At 38.9% G+C, this 18,253-nt stretch overlaps 1 protein-coding gene and 1 pseudogene across 2 annotated transcripts in view; one reads left to right on the forward strand and one right to left on the reverse strand.

The window, feature by feature from the left end:
- Positions 1-18,253, forward strand: part of TRPC4AP (transient receptor potential cation channel subfamily C member 4 associated protein) — a 69,932-nt gene that overhangs the window by 20,509 nt on the left and 31,170 nt on the right. For both annotated transcript variants that reach the window (XM_040447251.1, XM_040447249.1), the window contains exons 4-7: positions 2,916-2,973; positions 5,354-5,409; positions 7,858-7,986; positions 13,910-14,117. In XM_040447251.1, the coding sequence (XP_040303185.1) occupies positions 2,916-2,973; positions 5,354-5,409; positions 7,858-7,986; positions 13,910-14,117 (451 nt within the window). The remainder of the gene's footprint in view (positions 1-2,915; positions 2,974-5,353; positions 5,410-7,857; positions 7,987-13,909; positions 14,118-18,253) is intronic.
- Positions 3,739-3,951, reverse strand: LOC121012279 (40S ribosomal protein S29-like; annotated as a pseudogene).

Here is an 18,253-nt window from a genome sequence, read left to right on the forward strand (position 1 = left end):
TCTCTCTCTTTCTCTCTCTCTCTCTCTCTCAAAAATAAATAAATAAATACGTTAAAAAAAATAAGCGTCCTTTGTTATATGTGTTGGGGTTTTTTTCCCAAGTTTTAAAATTAAATTTTGACTTTGTTTATGGTACTTTTAAATGGAGAGGGGTTTACTTTTTAGATACAGGAAGGATGTTCACCTTGTAAAAACGGGAGCTGTACATTTATGGTGTATACTCTGCTGGCTCATGTTATACTGCAATTTAAATTTTTTTTTCAACATTTATTTTTGAGAGACAGAGCGAGACAGAGCGTGAGTGGGGGAGGGGCAGAGAGAGGAGGGGGACACAGAATCCGAAGCAGGCTCTAGGCTCTGAGCTGTCACCACAGAGCCTGATGTAGGGCTTGAACTCACGGACTACAAGATCATGACCTGAGCCGAAGTCAGCCGCCCAACCAACTGAGCCACCCAGGCGTCCCTGTTACACTGCAATTTAAAAAATGTTTCCTTAAAGATGCCATTTTCCACAAAAGTAAAGATTGTTACACATTTGCATCCATAGCATCAGTCATAGTCTTTATTCCCTAAGTGTTGCTCAACATTGCCTCTCCTCAGCAGCTGTAGGGGTCCTGCAACAGTTACTTAATGACCAGTTCGAGGGATCCTTTACCTCTGAATTGTTCATCAAGGAATGTATTGTAATAAAAAACCACTGTATTTATGGAAGGAAAAAAAAATAATGTGGGTCTCTGGGGTCTCTAGCCTGATGTCTGTTTGAATCAAAGTTTTGTGATTTTGTGAGGTTTTGGTCTGCTTTGGGGAAGATTGGCTTCTCCAGGAATTTCGTCTGTTGATAAATAGGAGATTTTGTTCTGGTCCTTTTGCTCTCGACTTACCTTTAGTTGGGTGCATTTGTTCTTGTTGAACTCCCTTGTCATCTTGCTCCTGTTTCAGACAGAGCTCTTTATTTCTTCCTCTGCCAGTCACTAGCTGCCCCAAAGTCACCCTTTCTTCAGTATGAATTGGAATAATTGGGCACGTTGGTGGTTAGACCACTCCTTTATCAACTTGACCCAACCCCTGACGTGACAGTGAAAAGTGTATCCTAGAATTTGTAAAGTCAGATGCTTACAGGGTCAAGTAGGTACCTTACTGGACTGAAGGAGCCCGAGTCATGATCTGTGTAAATTAAATGCCTGCAGGGACTGTGGAGAAGTGGAGAGTGTGTGCCCATTTTATGGGGAAATGACTCTTTCACCCCCATTGACTATTGTTGCCCTGGGGGTGTGTGGGAAATCTAGATTCTTATGTAAAATCTCCCAGCTTTTCAGTAGATGTGGACCAAATGAAATGTCTATAGGCCATAATCCATAGCTTGGCATTAAAGGACTTTTAATTTATTCATTGACATAATCCATCTTCCACTTGAGCATCTTATAACTTCGGATGATTTTGAGAAGTGGGGCATCTCTTTAGAAAACCAGTTGTGGAGCATGCCTAAAACCTTAAAGATCATTAATCATTTTGCCTTGTTTACATTTCTTTCTGTAACTTTCTCATAAAGATGTAAGTCAAAATGAAATAAAGTTTGTATACAAAGATGCTTAGCGTAGTATCACATATAATAGTTAAAAGTACCCTCAGCAGGAGGGCAGTTTTTGTTTTCTCTAAGGTTGGTGGTGTTTTATTGATTTTCTCTGTTACTTTCTTTTCTCTACTAAATTAATTTTTACTCTAATTCTTATTATTTCCTTTCTTCTGCATACTTTGGGTTTGTACCTCTTTTTCCAGTGTCTTAATTTGAAAGATAAGGCTATTGGTTTGAGATAATTCTTTTTTTTTTTTTCAACGTTTATTTATTTTTGGGACAGAGAGAGACAGAGCATGAACGGGCGAGGGGCAGAGAGAGAGGGAGACACAGAATCGGAAACAGGCTCCAGGCTCTGAGCCATCAGCCCAGAGCCCGACGCGGGGCTCGAACTCACGGACCGTGAGATCGTGACCTGGTTGAAGTCGGACGCTTGACCGACTGCGCCACCCAGGCGCCCCGAGATAATTCTTTTTTTTAGATATAGGCATTTACAACTATAAATTTCCATCTAAACACAGCTTTAGCTATATCATAAGTTTTACTGTATTCATTTATCTCAAAGTATTTTCTAATTTTTTTGACTCACATTTATGTGTTTTTTAATTTTCCACATTGGTGAATTTCCCAAATTTCTTTCTGGTATTTTAAATTTTATTTCGTTGTGATCAGATAATATGCTTTGTGTAATTTCAGTCCTTTCAATTTATTGAGGCTTGTTTTATGGTCTAATATATGATTTATCCTGGAGAATATTCCACATATGCTTGAGTAGAATGTATGTGTATTCTGTTGATAGGCAGAATGTTCTATAGATACCTGTTAGAGCTTGTTGGTTTATAATGTTCAAGTCTTCAGGGGTGCCTGGGTGGCCCAGTTGGTTTAGCCTCTAACTCTTAGTTTCGACTCAGGTATGATCTCGTGGTTCTGTGAGTTTGAGCCCTGCACTGGGCTAGGCACTGATGGTGCAGAGCCTGCCTGGGATTCTCTCTCTCCCTCTCTCTCTGCCTCTCTATCTCTCAAAAACATAAGATAGTTAAATAATTTAAAAATAAAAATAAAATGAGAAAGCTGAGGCCATGGAGAGAATTACTTGCCCAAGTTGACATGGGGACTAGGTGGCTGAGCTGAGCTGTGACTAGAACCCAGGCTTCCTGACTCTTGGTACAGTGCTCATCCCTATGAGCCTCACTGCTTTCTGGGTGTGTTGGGAACAGATGTTTGGGCCATCAGTTATCATGGCAAAGATTGTTTTGTAAGTTATGCTTGGAAATAATTATGAAGATTTTACCCAATTTTCTTTTTTTTTTTTTTTTTTAACTCTTTAAATTTTTATCTATAGCTCCTTGTAGAAATTCTTATGAGGCCTACAATCTCTATCCGGGGACAGAAACTGAAAAGTAAGTATACTTGCAAGCCATTGGCCCTCATTTCCCAGCCTGCTGATGTGATGTGGTTTTCAGGGGCTTCTCTTCTTTCACCTCCTAACTCAAGAGTGAGGGTCTGCCTTCTATTATTCAGTGGCAGCATGTGCTCTCCTCCCCCAACTAGGCAGCTCTCTTTATCAGTTTTATACTCAGTAGAAATATAGATCTGGGGCTTTAAACGAAAAAGTGTGAAAACCACTGGGCTAAAAGAATTGCATCTTAGTAGATTCTGATAGTCTCTAGGCCCAACTTTTAGGTTTTCTCTGAAAACTCTTATTTCTCCTGTCTAGTTAATTGAGGGAATAAAGAATAACCTGGTAGGATCATTTGTTTTATATTGTTGTTGTTGTTGTTATAAAGGTGATATGTGCTCTTGCTAAAAAGTTCAGTCATTACCAGAAATGGTAAGGGTTAAAAAGTCAAAGGGTTTTGGTAGCTTATTTCTTAAGCTGGGTGATGGGTCTTATGGGTATTATTCTTTTATTCCTTTTTATAACTTCTGCATGTTACAAGTATTATTTTTAGGTATTCAGTATTTAATAAGGAGAAAAAAGTAAGAGCACTTTTCTTTGGCATTAAAAGCCAACAATCACAAAAATAAATACATACATATGTGCCAGAGATCACTTTTAACATTTGATGAATGCTTTTCTGCAAACCTCATATACACATGTTTTTAATTGAATTACTTTTATTTTATGTACAATGAACATTAAGGTAGGTATCCTAGATATCTGTGGGTAAGGTAGGTATCTTGGATGACCCACTCAAGGAAGTTCACTTAATCCAACTTAATGAACCCTATATCCTTCACCTACTGACAGAAACACTGTGGCACATACTGAGGCCGTGTTTCCTGATCAGACCGTGGTGGTTTGAGCAGATGCGTCAAGAACGGGAACCCTGCTCAGACTTCCTCAGATGGCTCCAGTAGAGCTGCTGCTGACCCATCTTGCTCTCTCTGATGTGACAAGGCGAAAGGAAAAGTATCTTTTTTTTAATTAAAAAAAAAAAAAAAATTCCCTCCTTAACTGGAACAAACCAAACTACATAAGGCCTTGTTAGTGCGTGCAGCAGTGGTTAAGAAGACTCATATTCATCTTTGATGTCTCAGCTTTGTACTCTATCTAAATTGGCTCTTTGGGTTCTCTATGCACTGATAATAAGTGGCATCTTGTAATTACTTTTTGGGGTACTCATTCTCTCTTGTACTAGATTTATAAGTTCCACTAGGGCTAGGATTTTTTTTTCCCCCACTGAACACTGTGTATTCTTTATCTGCTCTAGAGTAGGTGCCGAATAAATATTTGATGAATGAGTGAATTCCAGTTCCTTTTGAAAATGAAAGGTCTAGAAATATTGAGATACACTGATCTGGTATTCCAACCTGCTCTGAAGTCATGAGATAAACCAAAAAGCCCCAACAGGTTAAAAGGTAGTGATGAGGTATATTGAGACATCTGCACTCTCTCAAGATTGTATCAGATAACTCTTCTGGTCAAGCTAGCTTGTCAGGGCCACGCATTGACATCTCAGAGGGAGACCTAGCATTTTAGAGTTTGTGGCAGCATAGGAATGAATGGAAACAGTTTTAAAAAATTTAATGCCAAAGAAAACACTTCGTTGATAGTTCATACTTAGTTTTATTCTCTCCAGGCTTTGGGGTCATGACAATTGTTTCCTTGTTATGGTATTCCCCTGTTCCTACTCACAGAGAAGTAGCTAGTTCTTTGTTGGAGTTAGTAGGTCAGGCAATAAAAGCCATTTCCCCAACAGAAATAACAAAAAAACAAAAACACACTTACAGTCTTTAGTCAAAATGATAACCTTTGTTTGCTGCTAGTAGAACTTTCAGTGAAGACTTGTAACGCTCAGTCAGGAAGCTCATACTTGGGATTCTGGCAGTTCTGCTTTCGGAAATGTATCTTGAGGAACCAATGCAACACAAGCATAAAAAGGTTACACACATATATTAAATTGCTTATTTTTAGTCTATTTAAATAACAAAAATCCCCCCCCCCCCATCCAAAACCCTGGATATACTCTAAGCAAACTACAGAGAGAACATAGCTATTAAGTGATGACACCACAGTAGATTGAAAACATGAAGGCTATGGAGCATAGGAAAAAAAGGGCTACTATCAACCAAAAATCCATATACTAATTGGCTTGTAGTTTCTGATGAGTATCATGAAAATCTTTGGTAAGCAAGGACCGGAAAGAGGTGTGCTAAAAGGAAAGTAATCATCTTAGAGGAGATTGTGAGGACCAGTTCTTGTGTTCAAAAAGTTTAATTCTGTTACAATATCTTTTCAATGAGGAAAATAACCAGTTATTTCCCTTTCACTTTCAGTAAGTGATGAAATGTCCAAGGACTGTTTGAGCATCCTGTATAATACCTGTGTCTGTGTAAGTATGCCTGCCCTTGGGGCCCCATTTATCTCCCCACCACATCTGCAGTGCTTGAGAAAGGAAAGTTCGAGTGCGGGGGGTGGACATGAGAGCTATCCTCAGACATGGGGCAATTGGACTGACTTACATGGGCCTGAGAACCAGGACCAACAGGTGGGAATTACGGGGAGGCAGAATTTCGTAGAAAGTGTTAAGAGCCAGGGCTACTGCAGCAGGTGGTGATCTCCTTTAGCCCTGGAGAGACTAAACAATCTCTCCAGAGACAGACTCTGTCCAAGCAGAGACTGAACAATCACTTACCAAGTGGATACATGCACTGGGAGAATGTATTCCTTTTAAGATTCCTTTTAATCCCTTTATTTCTGTTTCTTCATTTTCCTTGTTAGAAAACAAAACAGGAACCAGAAGCCTCACCAATATATTGAGCAGGACACTCTGTTTGGTCGACCCTGAGCAAGAAAGAAAGGTGGATAAAAGAAGCATTTTGGTAGAAAGGAAAAAGCCTAGCACTTAGTGCTAGAACATGATTTGGAGTTCTGGCTCATGGCTCAGTGCTTATTAATTTACCTCCCTGAGCTTTTAGTTTCTTATCAGGAGAGTGCAGTCAGTAATCTTACCAACATTGTAGTCTTGTTATGAGGACTAAGTGGGATGATAGATGTGAAAGCACCTTGTAAAGTAACATACATGTGGTAGTTTTTGTAAAACGCAGTATCCATCTTTTAGGAACTTCTGTGGTAAACTGTAAGCAGCATAATACATGGCAGCAATGAAACCAATGCCCCTGTAGAAGTGAAATCTGTGTGCTATGAAAATACAGCAGAGCATTTAATTACATTTCATTTCTTGCCTCATTCCAAAAGAGGTTTCAGGCATCTTGTATAAAATCTTCCAAGATCATAAATCATAAATTTAGAAGTAGGTAAGGAAAAGGGTGGAACACGGTGAGGGTGTAACATGTATCCAGGAATTGGGCTGACTATAAAATCAGTGGTGTTGTGGATGGGACATAAATTTGGGTTTAAGCTTCTTATCAACCAACACAAATAGAGAAATAAGTTTCAACACTTATGCAGTTCAGCATCTGTAACTGTGCCATGCAACAGAAATATAGCGTGAACCACTTAGATTATTTTAAATTTCCTTATAGCCACATTTTTTTTAGAAAGTAAGAAAAGAAGTAGGAAGAAATCGTGAAGTTAATTTTAATAATATATTTTATTTAGCATAGTATATCAAGATTATATCAATATGTCAGGGCGCCTGGGTGTCTCAGTCAATTGAGCATCTGATTCTCGATTTCAGCTCAGGTCATAATCCTGGGGTCAAGGGATCGAGCCCCATTTCGGGCTCAATGATGAATGTAGAGTTGTTTGAGATATTCTCTCTCTCTCTCTCTCTCTCTCCCCCCCCTCTCTCCCTCTCTCTCTCTCTCCCCTCCCTCCCTCGCTCCCTCTCTCTCTCTCTCTCTCTCTGCCCCCCTCTTTCTCCCTGTCTCCTCCCATCTCCCTCTGCCCCTTTTCCCTGCTTGCGTGCTCTCCCTAAAAAAAAAAAAATAAAAAAAAAAAAATAAGATTATTCCAACATGTAAACAATTGTAAGTAATTATTAATAAGATATTTACTTTCTTTTTTCGTACTAAGCTTTCAAAACTCAGTGTGTTTTACACTTGGAGCACCATGTTTCAAGTGCTCAGTAGCCACATGTAGCTAGTGGACAGAGAGGCACAGACAGACCTAGAAGATAAAAGGAAACTAATTGTTCAGCTAACATACAACTATTCTTGCAACTGAGGTCAGTAAGAACTTGTCCTTATTTTAAAAGATGATGTATGTATGATGACCCCCTCTTGGGCAACTTCCATGTGGTCATTAGTTTTATGAGGCTTTTGTTAATGACACCTAATGTTAATCAGTGATACTCCAGCAAAACACAGTTCAGTTAAAAAAAAAAAAAAAAAAAAGGAGGAAACAAAAATGTGAAGAACATAGTATGATATGGTCCAACTCTGCTGATCTGGCTTAATTCCAGGGATTAGGCAGAAATGAAGAAATGTCTGGAGGTGCCTGTTTTGGGGTGGGGACGGTGCAGATTTTGGCTAATCTGGAGTAAGGACATCATGCCTGAAGACATTGACATTCACTCCTTAAAATGTACTACTGGCCAAATAAAACTTGGGCTACTGGGTGCTAGTGTGTAGCTCCTCATTGAGTTACTAGGCAGGTATTAGGTCAGAACATATGGTGAACCTACCATGGAGAAACCCATCCTCTCAAAAAGCATTTGCACACGTTTTGTATATGGTTATAGGGATTTAAGTCCTCTGCCAAGAATTCCTCAGGGAGCTTGAAGTTGCTTTTCCAGTTTCCAGAAGGGGGTACCTTGCTTTTCAGGTTTTAAGATTATAACCTATCCTGCCTTTTCTCTCCTTCTCCCTTGTGATAGACGGAAGGAGTTACAAAGCGTTTGGCAGAAAAGAATGACTTTGTGATCTTCCTGTTTACGTTGATGACGAGTAAGAAAACATTCTTACAAACAGCAACCCTCATTGAAGATATTTTGGGTGTTAAAAAGGTGAGCTATGTTCTCCAGCAGGTGGATGACCAGATGGTGTAGGGTGTCTTCGATAATTGGATTCTCAAGACTGATGTACAGGGCTCTTTTAAAAGAAAAATTCATCCATATTCCTCGTGTTAACTTTTTTTTTTTTTTTTACTTAAATATATTTAGGTACAAAAGTAGGTTATATTTCTTCTTCTAATGGGTTTTAAGTGACAGTAAAACCTAAGTCAGTATATAAATTGAAATCAAACTAATGATAAAACTCAAAAGTTCAGATTGCCTTTAATGTGATGGCTAATGTTACTTTGCTGAAATCAGATTGCCCTTTGCTAATTATTATGATGCAGGATCTTTTTGGCATACTTACACTGCTGTATGCTATGGGATAACTCCATTTTCCTACCACTTTTCTATATTTGAATGCTGTGAAACCTTCATTCATCAGGGTATGTTTCCCTGGATGGTGATGTTTGGCTTAGACTTACTAAGTTCACTTCTGTTTAATCTCATTAGTCTTAAACAGTTAAAATTTGATACCAACATAGGAGACACAAATGTGAGCACTGAAAGCCTGCCACTTGGTCATAAGATGGACATTCAAAAGATCCTGAATATACTTAAAAAAAAAAAAAAAAAGAAATCCCACACACAGGGGCGCCTGGGTTGGTTGGTTAAGCGTCTGATTCAGCTCAGGTCATGATCTCACAGTTAGTGAGCTGTCGTGCTGACAAGCTCAGAGCCTAGAGCCTGCTTCAGATTCTGTCTCTCTCGCTCTCTGCCCCTCCCCCACTCATGTTCATTCTCTCTCTCTGTCTCTCAAATAAACATTAAAATTTTTTTTTTAATTTTTTTTTTTAAAAACACACAAAGGGGCACCTGACTGGCTCAGTTGGTGGAACATACAACTCTTGATCTCTGGGTCGTGAGTATAAGCCCCATGTTGGATGTAGAGCCTACTTAAAAAAATTTTTTTAAAAGAGGAGCTGTGATGAAAATGAAACACTAAATTAAAAAATATCATAAAAAACTTAGAACCCAAAAAACACACCATCTGTTAGATATCTGTTAGATAGTGTATTAGATATTTGTGTAATGCTTGTGAAGACATGGAGCTTACTTTCCTAGTCCTTATTCCATGCCTCCATGTTGGTTGCAGTGGGAAGATTTCTTCCTCTTACTACTGAGGAGGCAGGAATTGCCTCTTAGAGTTGCTCTTGCAGAGAAAAGGCTACCCGCGTGCATTGCGGTTACCCTAGCTTTCGTTTCTGTCTTTCTGCTGCATTTTCCCCAGGCCTTGCTTGTCATCGTGCAGGCAGAAGATGCACAAGTGGCCCATTGTCTGTAGGAACACACTGGAGATGTGTGCAGGTCCCAGACCCTTTGTGTTCTTTGATAAAAAGTCTTTGTCATTTTTCCAATAATTGTATGCTCCAGCCAGTGTGTGAAAGGGGGCTTCAAGGGTGGAAACACTAGACTCCTTCGCAGTTTCAGCATGGGAGTCTAGGATTGCTCCTTCATAACTTTTCCTGCTTGCCTGTCGTGCCCTGTCACACTCATATTTTTGTGTGTTGCTAAAAATAGTGATGAGTTCTGCTAGACATTGTTACCTTGGTGCAGTCTGAAAGGGGGATAGGCACCGTAAAGAAAGTGGGAACCCAAGCCACAGACTGGGAAAAGATATATGTAACCCATGTAACTAACAAATTGGTATTCAGAATTTATCAAGAATTCTTACAAATCAGCAAGAAAAAGACAACCTAGTTAAAAAAAGGGGCGGGGGAGGCAGTGATGTAAGCAAGCATTTCACAGAAGAGAATCTATAAATAAAAGAAGATGCTTCATTAATAATGAGGGAAATGCAAATTAAGGCCACCATGAGAGCACAAATGTTGGTGAGAATGTATATCATTTGAAATACTTATATGCTGCTGATATCTTTTTGTTCCTGCAGAATATATTTATCTTCTTTTCTAGTTGAACATGTGCATACCTCGTGATCTAGCACCTAGGGAAGCACTACCCTGAGGGCCGAGGCATCATTCTTGTGCCTGGGTCACCTGTAACCTATTCCCAGGCATGCTTGTGGATAAACTCCATCCCAGACAGACCAGTAATTCTTAGAAATGAAAACACTACATCAAAGCCAAGAGATTGTGAAATCAATCCACTGGGTCTGTCAGCTAAATAGAAAAGATTAAAGTGTATCATGTAAGGGTTATTATTTAAGTTTTTGTCACATATTTATACATTCACCTATGTATGTTTTATTGGGTTGTGATGGAAACTTTTTCTTATTCTTGGACATTATCAGAATGGTTTGGAAGCCAGAAATACTTCTGTACATGTGCATCAAGAAACACATAAGAATGTTTATAGCATTGTTTCAGGGTCAAAAAACTGAAACCAAGTCTGTGATCCATCAGCAGTAGAATGGATAAATTTTCTCTATCCACACAATGGAATATTATAAAGTAGTGGAAGTGAATAAATTGTTGATATAGGCAACAACATAGCTAACTCATAGAAAGTACTGATAGAAGTCAGTTACAGAAGACTGTATGTAGTGTATCATTTTTATAAAGCTCTGAAATAAGCAAACTCAACTCATACACAAAGCTTTTTTTATCTTAACAGCAAAGCAAAAATAAAATTCAGGTTTGTGGTTACCTCTGGCAGAGAAGCAGGAAGATGTGATAGGAAAGGCACACACAGCTATTCACTTGATTATGCTTCGTAACATATGTTGTATGTATTAAATTTTAAAATTAAAATATAACACAAGGAAGTGGGCTTGGAGGGTGGTAGGACCTAGTTTATGACCCATCACAGAGCTAGAGGAACAGGGCTGAAAGTTACAGTTACCAATAATAACAATGGCTCCCATTTGTTGTGTACTGGGGAAGGAGAAGGCAAAGGTGGAAGAGGCTGCCCCCAGGTAGCTCCTCCACAGCGAACTCCAGGCCTTCATTCCCAGAAGTAAGAGTGGAACTCATGAGGGCTTCTAGGAATCATTCACCTGTTCAGTACACATTTACTGAGACCGTCACCACCAAGTCTTATGTGTTGAGGCTCTGGACAGCCTCAAGGCAGCGTAAGTTTATGTGGAAAATAGATAATTACAAGATCATAGGATATGTGCAGTGATTGAGAAATATCCAGTTCAGTGGAAGTGAATCAGTGAGATGAAGGGCAGTAGGTATTTTCTGAGGAGTATAAGGATGTTTCAGAAGAAGAGAAGCTCATACAACATGCAACATTTGCAGATTGTAGAGAAGAATAAAAAAAAAGAAAGAAACTAAAATAACAAAGCATTTCATAAAATTCAGTATTCATTTATGATAGAAGTTAGGAATAGAAGGAAAATTCCTTAACTTGATACAGGATATCAGTTAACTTATAGCAAACATAAAACTTAATGTTGAAACTTTGGAAATATTCCTGTTAAAGTCAAAAAGACAAGAATGCCTGCTATTGCTTACTCTAGATAATTGGTTACTTGTGCAAGCACACAAGGAGACACCTATAGGAATATTCATGGCAGCATTGTTTAATAGTGAAAAATTATAGCCTACCTAAACACACACACACACACACACACACACACACACACACACGTGTATATAGAAGATTTGGTATGTACTAATACAGGATAACATCTCCAAGATGTATTACTGTTAAAGAGGAAAATGCAGAGCTATGTGTATAGTATGAGTGTGTGTGTGTACGGACACACACACACACACACACACACACTGGTTAAATACACTGGAGTAAAAGAGTGAAAAAATGAATGAATTAGAGCTACTTGTATCTGTGTAATTTAATCCTAGTGTTGAGAGGCACCTGGCTGGCCCAATCAGTAGAGGAAGCGACTCTTGATCTTGGGATTGTGAGTTCAAGCCCCATATTGGGCCAGAGCCTACTTAAAAATAAATAAAAGTTGAAAAAGTATTTTCTGTTGTCAGAAGTGGCATAAATTAAAAAAAAAAAATCCCAGTGTTAACTAACAGTAAGGTGTCATATATAATTCACACTGTACATGCAAAACAATACATTGTTGGTTTTAAAAACAAAACAATGTTTTTAAATTTTTTGATTTATTTTTTATTGAAGTATAGTTGACATGCAATATAATACTAGTTTCAGGTATACAACGTAGTGATTCGGTGATTTTATACATTAAGCTATACTCGCCACTGTGTATAGTCACCATCTGTCACCATACAATGTTACTGTAATATTATTGACTATATTCCCCATGCTGTACTTTTCATCCCTACAGTTTATTTCTTTTATAACTGGAAGTTTGTACCTCTTAATCCCCTTGACCTATTTTGCCCATCCCCCCCAATAATCGCCTCTCTTCTGCCAACCACCAGTTTGTTCTCTGTATTTATGAGTCTTTTTCTGTTTTTTTTATTCATTTGTTTTGTTTTGTAGACTCCTATACAAGTGAAATCAAATGGTATTTGTCTTTCTCTGACTTATTTCACTTAGCATTATATCCTTTTGGTCTCTCCATGTTGTAAATGGCAAGATCTCATCCTTCTTTATGGCTGAATAATACTCCATTGTCCATGTATACCATGTCTTCTTTATCCATTCATCTGTTGATGAACACATGGGTTGCTTCTCTATCTTGACTATTGTAAATAATGCTTCAATAACTATAGGGGTGCATATATTTTTTTCAAATTACTGTTTTTGTTTTCTTTGGGTAAATACCCAGTGGTGAAATTACTGGATCATTGGTATTTCTGTTTTTGATTTTTTTTTTTTTTTTTTGAGGAAACTCCATACTGTTTTCCGTAGTGGCTGTACCAGTTTACATTCCTACCAACAGTGTACCATCCTCCTTTTTTTCCACATCCTCTCTAACACTTGTTATTTCCTGCCTTTTTAATATTAGCCATTCTGACAGATATGAGGTGATATTCATTGTGGTTTTGATTTTCATTTCCCTCCTGAAATCTTTTCATGTGTCTGTTGACCTTCTGTATGTCTTCTTTGGAAAAATGTCTATTTAGATTCTCTGCCCATTTTTTTAATCAGATCATTTCTTATGTTGCATTGTGTAAGTTCTTTATTTTTTGGATATTAACCCCTCATCAGATACATCATTTACAAATATCTTCAACAGTAGGTTGCTGTTTCTTTTGTTGGTGGTTTCCTTCACTTTAATACCGTATATTTTTATGGAAATATAAGTATAAGAACATGTGTGGGAATAATAAACAGTTCAAAATAAAGGTTCCCTCTGGCAGGAGAAATGGGAACACAACTGGTTAGGAATATTTTATTTGTTATTTCTTTTTTTTTTTTTTTTTTTAATTTTTTTTTTTCCAACGTTTATTTATTTTTGGGACAGAGAGAGACAGAGCATGAACGGGGGAGGGGCAGAGAGAGAGGGAGACACAGAATCGGAAACAGGCTCCAGGCTCTGAGCCATCAGCCCAGAGCCCGACGCGGGGCTCGAACTCACGGACCGCGAGATCGTGACCTGGCTGAAGTCGGACGCTTAACCGACTGCGCCACCCAGGCGCCCCTTATTTCTTATTTCTTAAAAAGAAAACATCTGTAGCAAGAATGGTAATTTATGAATGATAAAACTTGAGCGGTAGGCATTTGCTTTGCTTTGCTTTTCTAAATAGACAAAATGAGCCACATGAACAAAGAATAAGAACAATGGTTTTCAAAGGGTTTAATCCTCAGACCAATCCTATAAGGTATGTTAGTCCCATTTGACAGTTGAGCACACAGAGACTTAGAGAGGTTCCATAATTTACCTGTGTTTGCACAGCTGCAGTTTACAGAGCTGGGATTTAACCTAAGTGGTCTAGCTGCCAAGCCCCATTCTTTGGGGAATGCAAACAAGGGGCACATCCAGTGTCAAATGAACTGAGCATGGGGATTGTTTTATTTGTGTTTCCTGTAGGAAATGATCCGACTAGATGAAGTCCCCAATCTGAGTTCTTTAGTATCCAATTTTGATCAGCAGCAGCTTGCTAATTTCTGCCGGATTCTGGCTGTCACCATTTCAGAGATGGATACAGGGAATGATGACAAGCATACACTACTTGCCAAAAATGCTCAGCAGAAGAAGAGCTTGAGCTTAGGACCTTCCGCAGCTGAAATCAACCAAGGTAAAATCTCTCAAAGTTTTCGGAGTTTTGAAATTATGGCTCTGAGACCCCTTTGTAAATTATCTGCTCTTTCAATATCTCCAGAGATTGATCCATGTGAGGGCTCATAGGGTCCACTTAGAGTATGTAAATTTTGTATGTGTTCATTATTATAGGGGCCAAGTTTGTAACCTTTATTAGATTTTTTAATGGATTCAGAACATCAAAAAAGTAAGATCCATTGTTTATCAGAATTACAAATACACGTACCTTTTGATCACTAAGCCTCATGTGGGCCTTTATCCTGTAGGTATATAGGCAATGATGTATATTCAAGGTCATTCATTGCAACATTGTAATAACAAAAGACCAGAACAACTTAAATGTTTTATTGATAAGAAACTAAATTTCCAGAACATTTATATAATGGAAAATTGTATAGCTTTTAAGAAAAAAGAATGAAGAAGATTTAGTATGTACTAATACAGGATAACATCTCCAAGATGTATTACTGTTAAAGAGGAAAATGCAGAGCTATGTGTATAGTATGATACTTTTTGTAGTAAAGCAGAGATGGGGAGAATAAGATCAGATGTATTTGTTTGCTCATATACAGTATGCATAAACTGAAAGCACACACAAGAAACTAAAAATGGTTACCTGTTGGGGGTGGCTGGAAACAAGGTAGATGACAGCAGTGGAAGTAGGACTTCTGAATGTATTATTTTATGTATTGTTTGATTTTAGAACCACATGAATATGCTAATGATTTCCCCACCTGTTGCTTTTTGTTAGCAAGAGAACTTTTTTCTGTTTCTATCCTGGTCTAAGCAGATTTGGAGAAATTGGGCATATATCTGTTTTGGTTATAAGAGTATAGATGATCCATATTTGAACTAAATCATTTATGTGTCTTAAAAGCTAGTTCTTGAACACTAACAGACTGAAAAATCAGTCTGCCTTAGTGTTAACCGAATAACCAATTAAAAAGCAGTAGTAGAGAGGGTGCCTGGGTGGCTCAGTCGGTTAAGTGTCCCACTTCGGCTCAGGTCATGATCTCATGGTTTGTGGGTTCGAGTCCCACATCAGACTCTGTGCTGACAGCTCAGAGCCTGGAGCCTGCTTCAGATTCTGTGTCTCCCTCGCTCTCTGCCCTTCCCGCACTCACACTCTGTCTGTCTCTCTCTCTCTAAAAAATAAATAAACATTAAAAAAAAAAGCAGTAGTAGAAAGCCATGATCATCCCACAGTAGCCTGAGGATGCTTTGAAAACAGTACTTTGTTTCTGAAGTCCGGTTGACTGGATGTGTGGATTCCCAGGCCTAGCTCTGCAGAATTGCTAAGTGCTACATAGCAATCTCCCTTCTAAGTACTAAATATGAGTCCTTCATTAACTCTGTTAGCATTCTAGTTTTAGTTATGAACACCACATAGTCATGACTGTATTTCTAGGTTGTTAGGGAATATAATTATACGTGTTTTAGTCATAATAAAAACAGAAGTATATGAACCCTATGGACCCCAGGTTGGTGGTTCCCCCTCTAGGCTTGTTTTTCTTCCTGAGTCCATAGATCCAAGGCCTACCCTGGTCTGTGTAGGCTTTTATTCCCCTCCCTTCTCCTTTCTTAGGACTTTTAAGGAGTACTCATTTTAGCAAATCATAAAATACTCATTCTTAAAAACATGAGTTCTATTATAACTAAATTATACCTTAAAGCTGATTTAAACACACATACATATATACTGACAAAAGTTCACATTTGTTAAACTCCTGCTGTGTAGCAAACATTGAGCTAACTGCATAACCGAACAGTGATTTTATTTACTTCTCCAAGCAGCCCCATTCATTGCACAGCTTAGGAAACTGAGGGTCATAAAGGTTCTGTATTAGATACTTGTGTGTGCTGAGGCACTAAGTAACTTTCATCTTTTAGTTTTACATTTAAGGAATCTGTTCTACAGATCATTTTTATCCTGTTATTATCAGTTACCTTCACCCACCTGTCTGTAAGCTACCTTAAGTGAAACCAGCACTGCCCATCATTCTTGGAGGACAAGGTATTTTAGTCAGTTGATTTTTTAATTAACTGAGAGTTAACCCCAAACCTAGTTTCCTTTATATGAGGCATTAAAAAAAGGAAGTCTTGGGGTGCCTGGGCGGCTCAGTTGGTTAAGCGTCCGACTTCAGCTCAGGTCATGATCTCACAGTTCGTGGGTTCAAGCCCCACGTTGGGCTCTGTGCTGACAGCTCAAAGCCTGGAGCCTGTTTCAGGATCTGTGTCTCCCTCCCTCTCTCTCTCTCTCTCTCTGCCCCTCCCCTGTTCATGCTCTCTGTCTCAAGAATAAACATTAAAAAAAAATTTTTTTTTAAAGGAAGTCTTTATAAAATGTCTAGGTTCACTTGTATACCTGTGTGGCTAACCCATGAGATACTCTACATGTGATGTCTGCTTGTAGCTTTTGGGTTGAAGCTTTATTAAAAGTTGTATTTTAGCACATGATGTTGTACAGGGTCCTTTCCCAGCTCTCTGACCATACAGTTCCTCTTTCCCTGCCTCCTGCCCCCACACACATTTTTCTCCAGTCACATGCCCTGGGAAGGCCAAGGTGAACATAATTAAATCACAAGTGCAATGAGAAAGATCTTAGTTCTCAATATTGTCATGCTTTAATTGAACTCCGGTACCGGATATTTTTAAATAAAGGTGTGTGTAACAGTCATCTCGGGCTGCCATAATAACATACCGTAGACTGGGTGGCTTAAACAACAGAAGTTCATTTTCTCACAGTTCTGGAGGCTAGAGGTTCGAGATCAAGGTGCCCTCAGCATTGGTTTCTGGTTTGCAGACGGCTGCCTTCTCACTGTGTCCTAACGTTGTCTTTCCTCTGTGTATGTACAAAGAGAGAAAGAGATCTCTGATGTCTCTTCCTCTTATATAAGGACATCTGTCCTATTGGATTAGGGCCCCACTCTCATGACCCCATTTAATTACCTCCCTAAAGGCCCGGTCTCCAAATACAGCTATATTATGGATTTGGGCTTCAACATATGAATTTGGAAGGGGACCCAATTCAGTCCATAACCGCATATAAAGCTGATGTGTTTTTGTTTTGTTTTTAATAAATTGTGGCTGTTTTCTTACCCAGCAAAATAGTGATTTATACTGTCTTTCTGGAGCTCAGATAATAAAAATGTTAGAGTCCTCTTTGGATTTCTCAGAACTACCAGTTGTTCTTCTATCCGTTCATGTGGGAACAGATGGTTTCATCTGGGGGAAAAAAAATCAAGATTTTAGTCAGAGATGTAGATGAAGCCACAGGCCAGATAATTATCAATTTATAGGTCACACTGAGCTAACAAGGGCTGATTTCTGCAACACAGGAGCTAGGAGAGAATTCAGAATCCTCTCAGCTGGAAAGCAGGGCCTAAGCTGAGGAGAAAGATTTGCGGGAATATTTCAAAATACTGATGTTTTAACAAATATGAGAGAAAAGGTCTGCTTTTGCAGAAATTCAGAAATTGTGTTTCCGTTGTCAACCAGTTTGACATTTTCACATTAACCAGTAGTGTGTGATAGCTGCTGGTAAAGCTGTGAGAATTACTAGCACACTGTGGTGCTGGGTGCCAGTTCCCGGAGATTGTACATCATTTGATGAGCATAATTAGGCCAATGATTTTTTTTTCAGGGTGAGAGCCCATAGCTTTTCATCATGTTTTCAAGAGATGAGTGACTCACAGAGGCTCTAGAATCTCCCAAGGTGGGGGCCGGAGTCTCGGAACTCTGAATGCTGGGCAGGTCACGTTCTAAGTGCTGCGTCTAAGTGCTGTGTGGAGAGTGTAGGGCAGGAAGGAACTGTCCTGTGAGGAACAGAGAAACTGCAGCCATTCACCCTCCAGAAAAGAGATTAAGAGAAAAATCCAGCTCTGGGAAGGTTTTCCTGTAGAATCCAAACTCTTTTATTTTTGGAAAAAGTAATATATGTCTAAGGTTTCTTAAATAATAAGAATAGCAGGTATATACATACAGTAGAAAGTTTGTTCCCCCTCCCCATAGCAACCTGTTTCATTTTCTCATATGACTCTGCAGAGAAATTCTGTACCTGCCCAGTCAGGGGGATGGAGGGGGAAAGAGATTGGCTGCTCCCTGTCTGTACAG

This window comes from Herpailurus yagouaroundi, unplaced genomic scaffold (assembly GCF_014898765.1).
Source record: "Herpailurus yagouaroundi ecotype Mexico unplaced genomic scaffold, PumYag 196, whole genome shotgun sequence".
NCBI classification, from domain to species: Eukaryota; Metazoa; Chordata; class Mammalia; order Carnivora; family Felidae; genus Herpailurus; species Herpailurus yagouaroundi.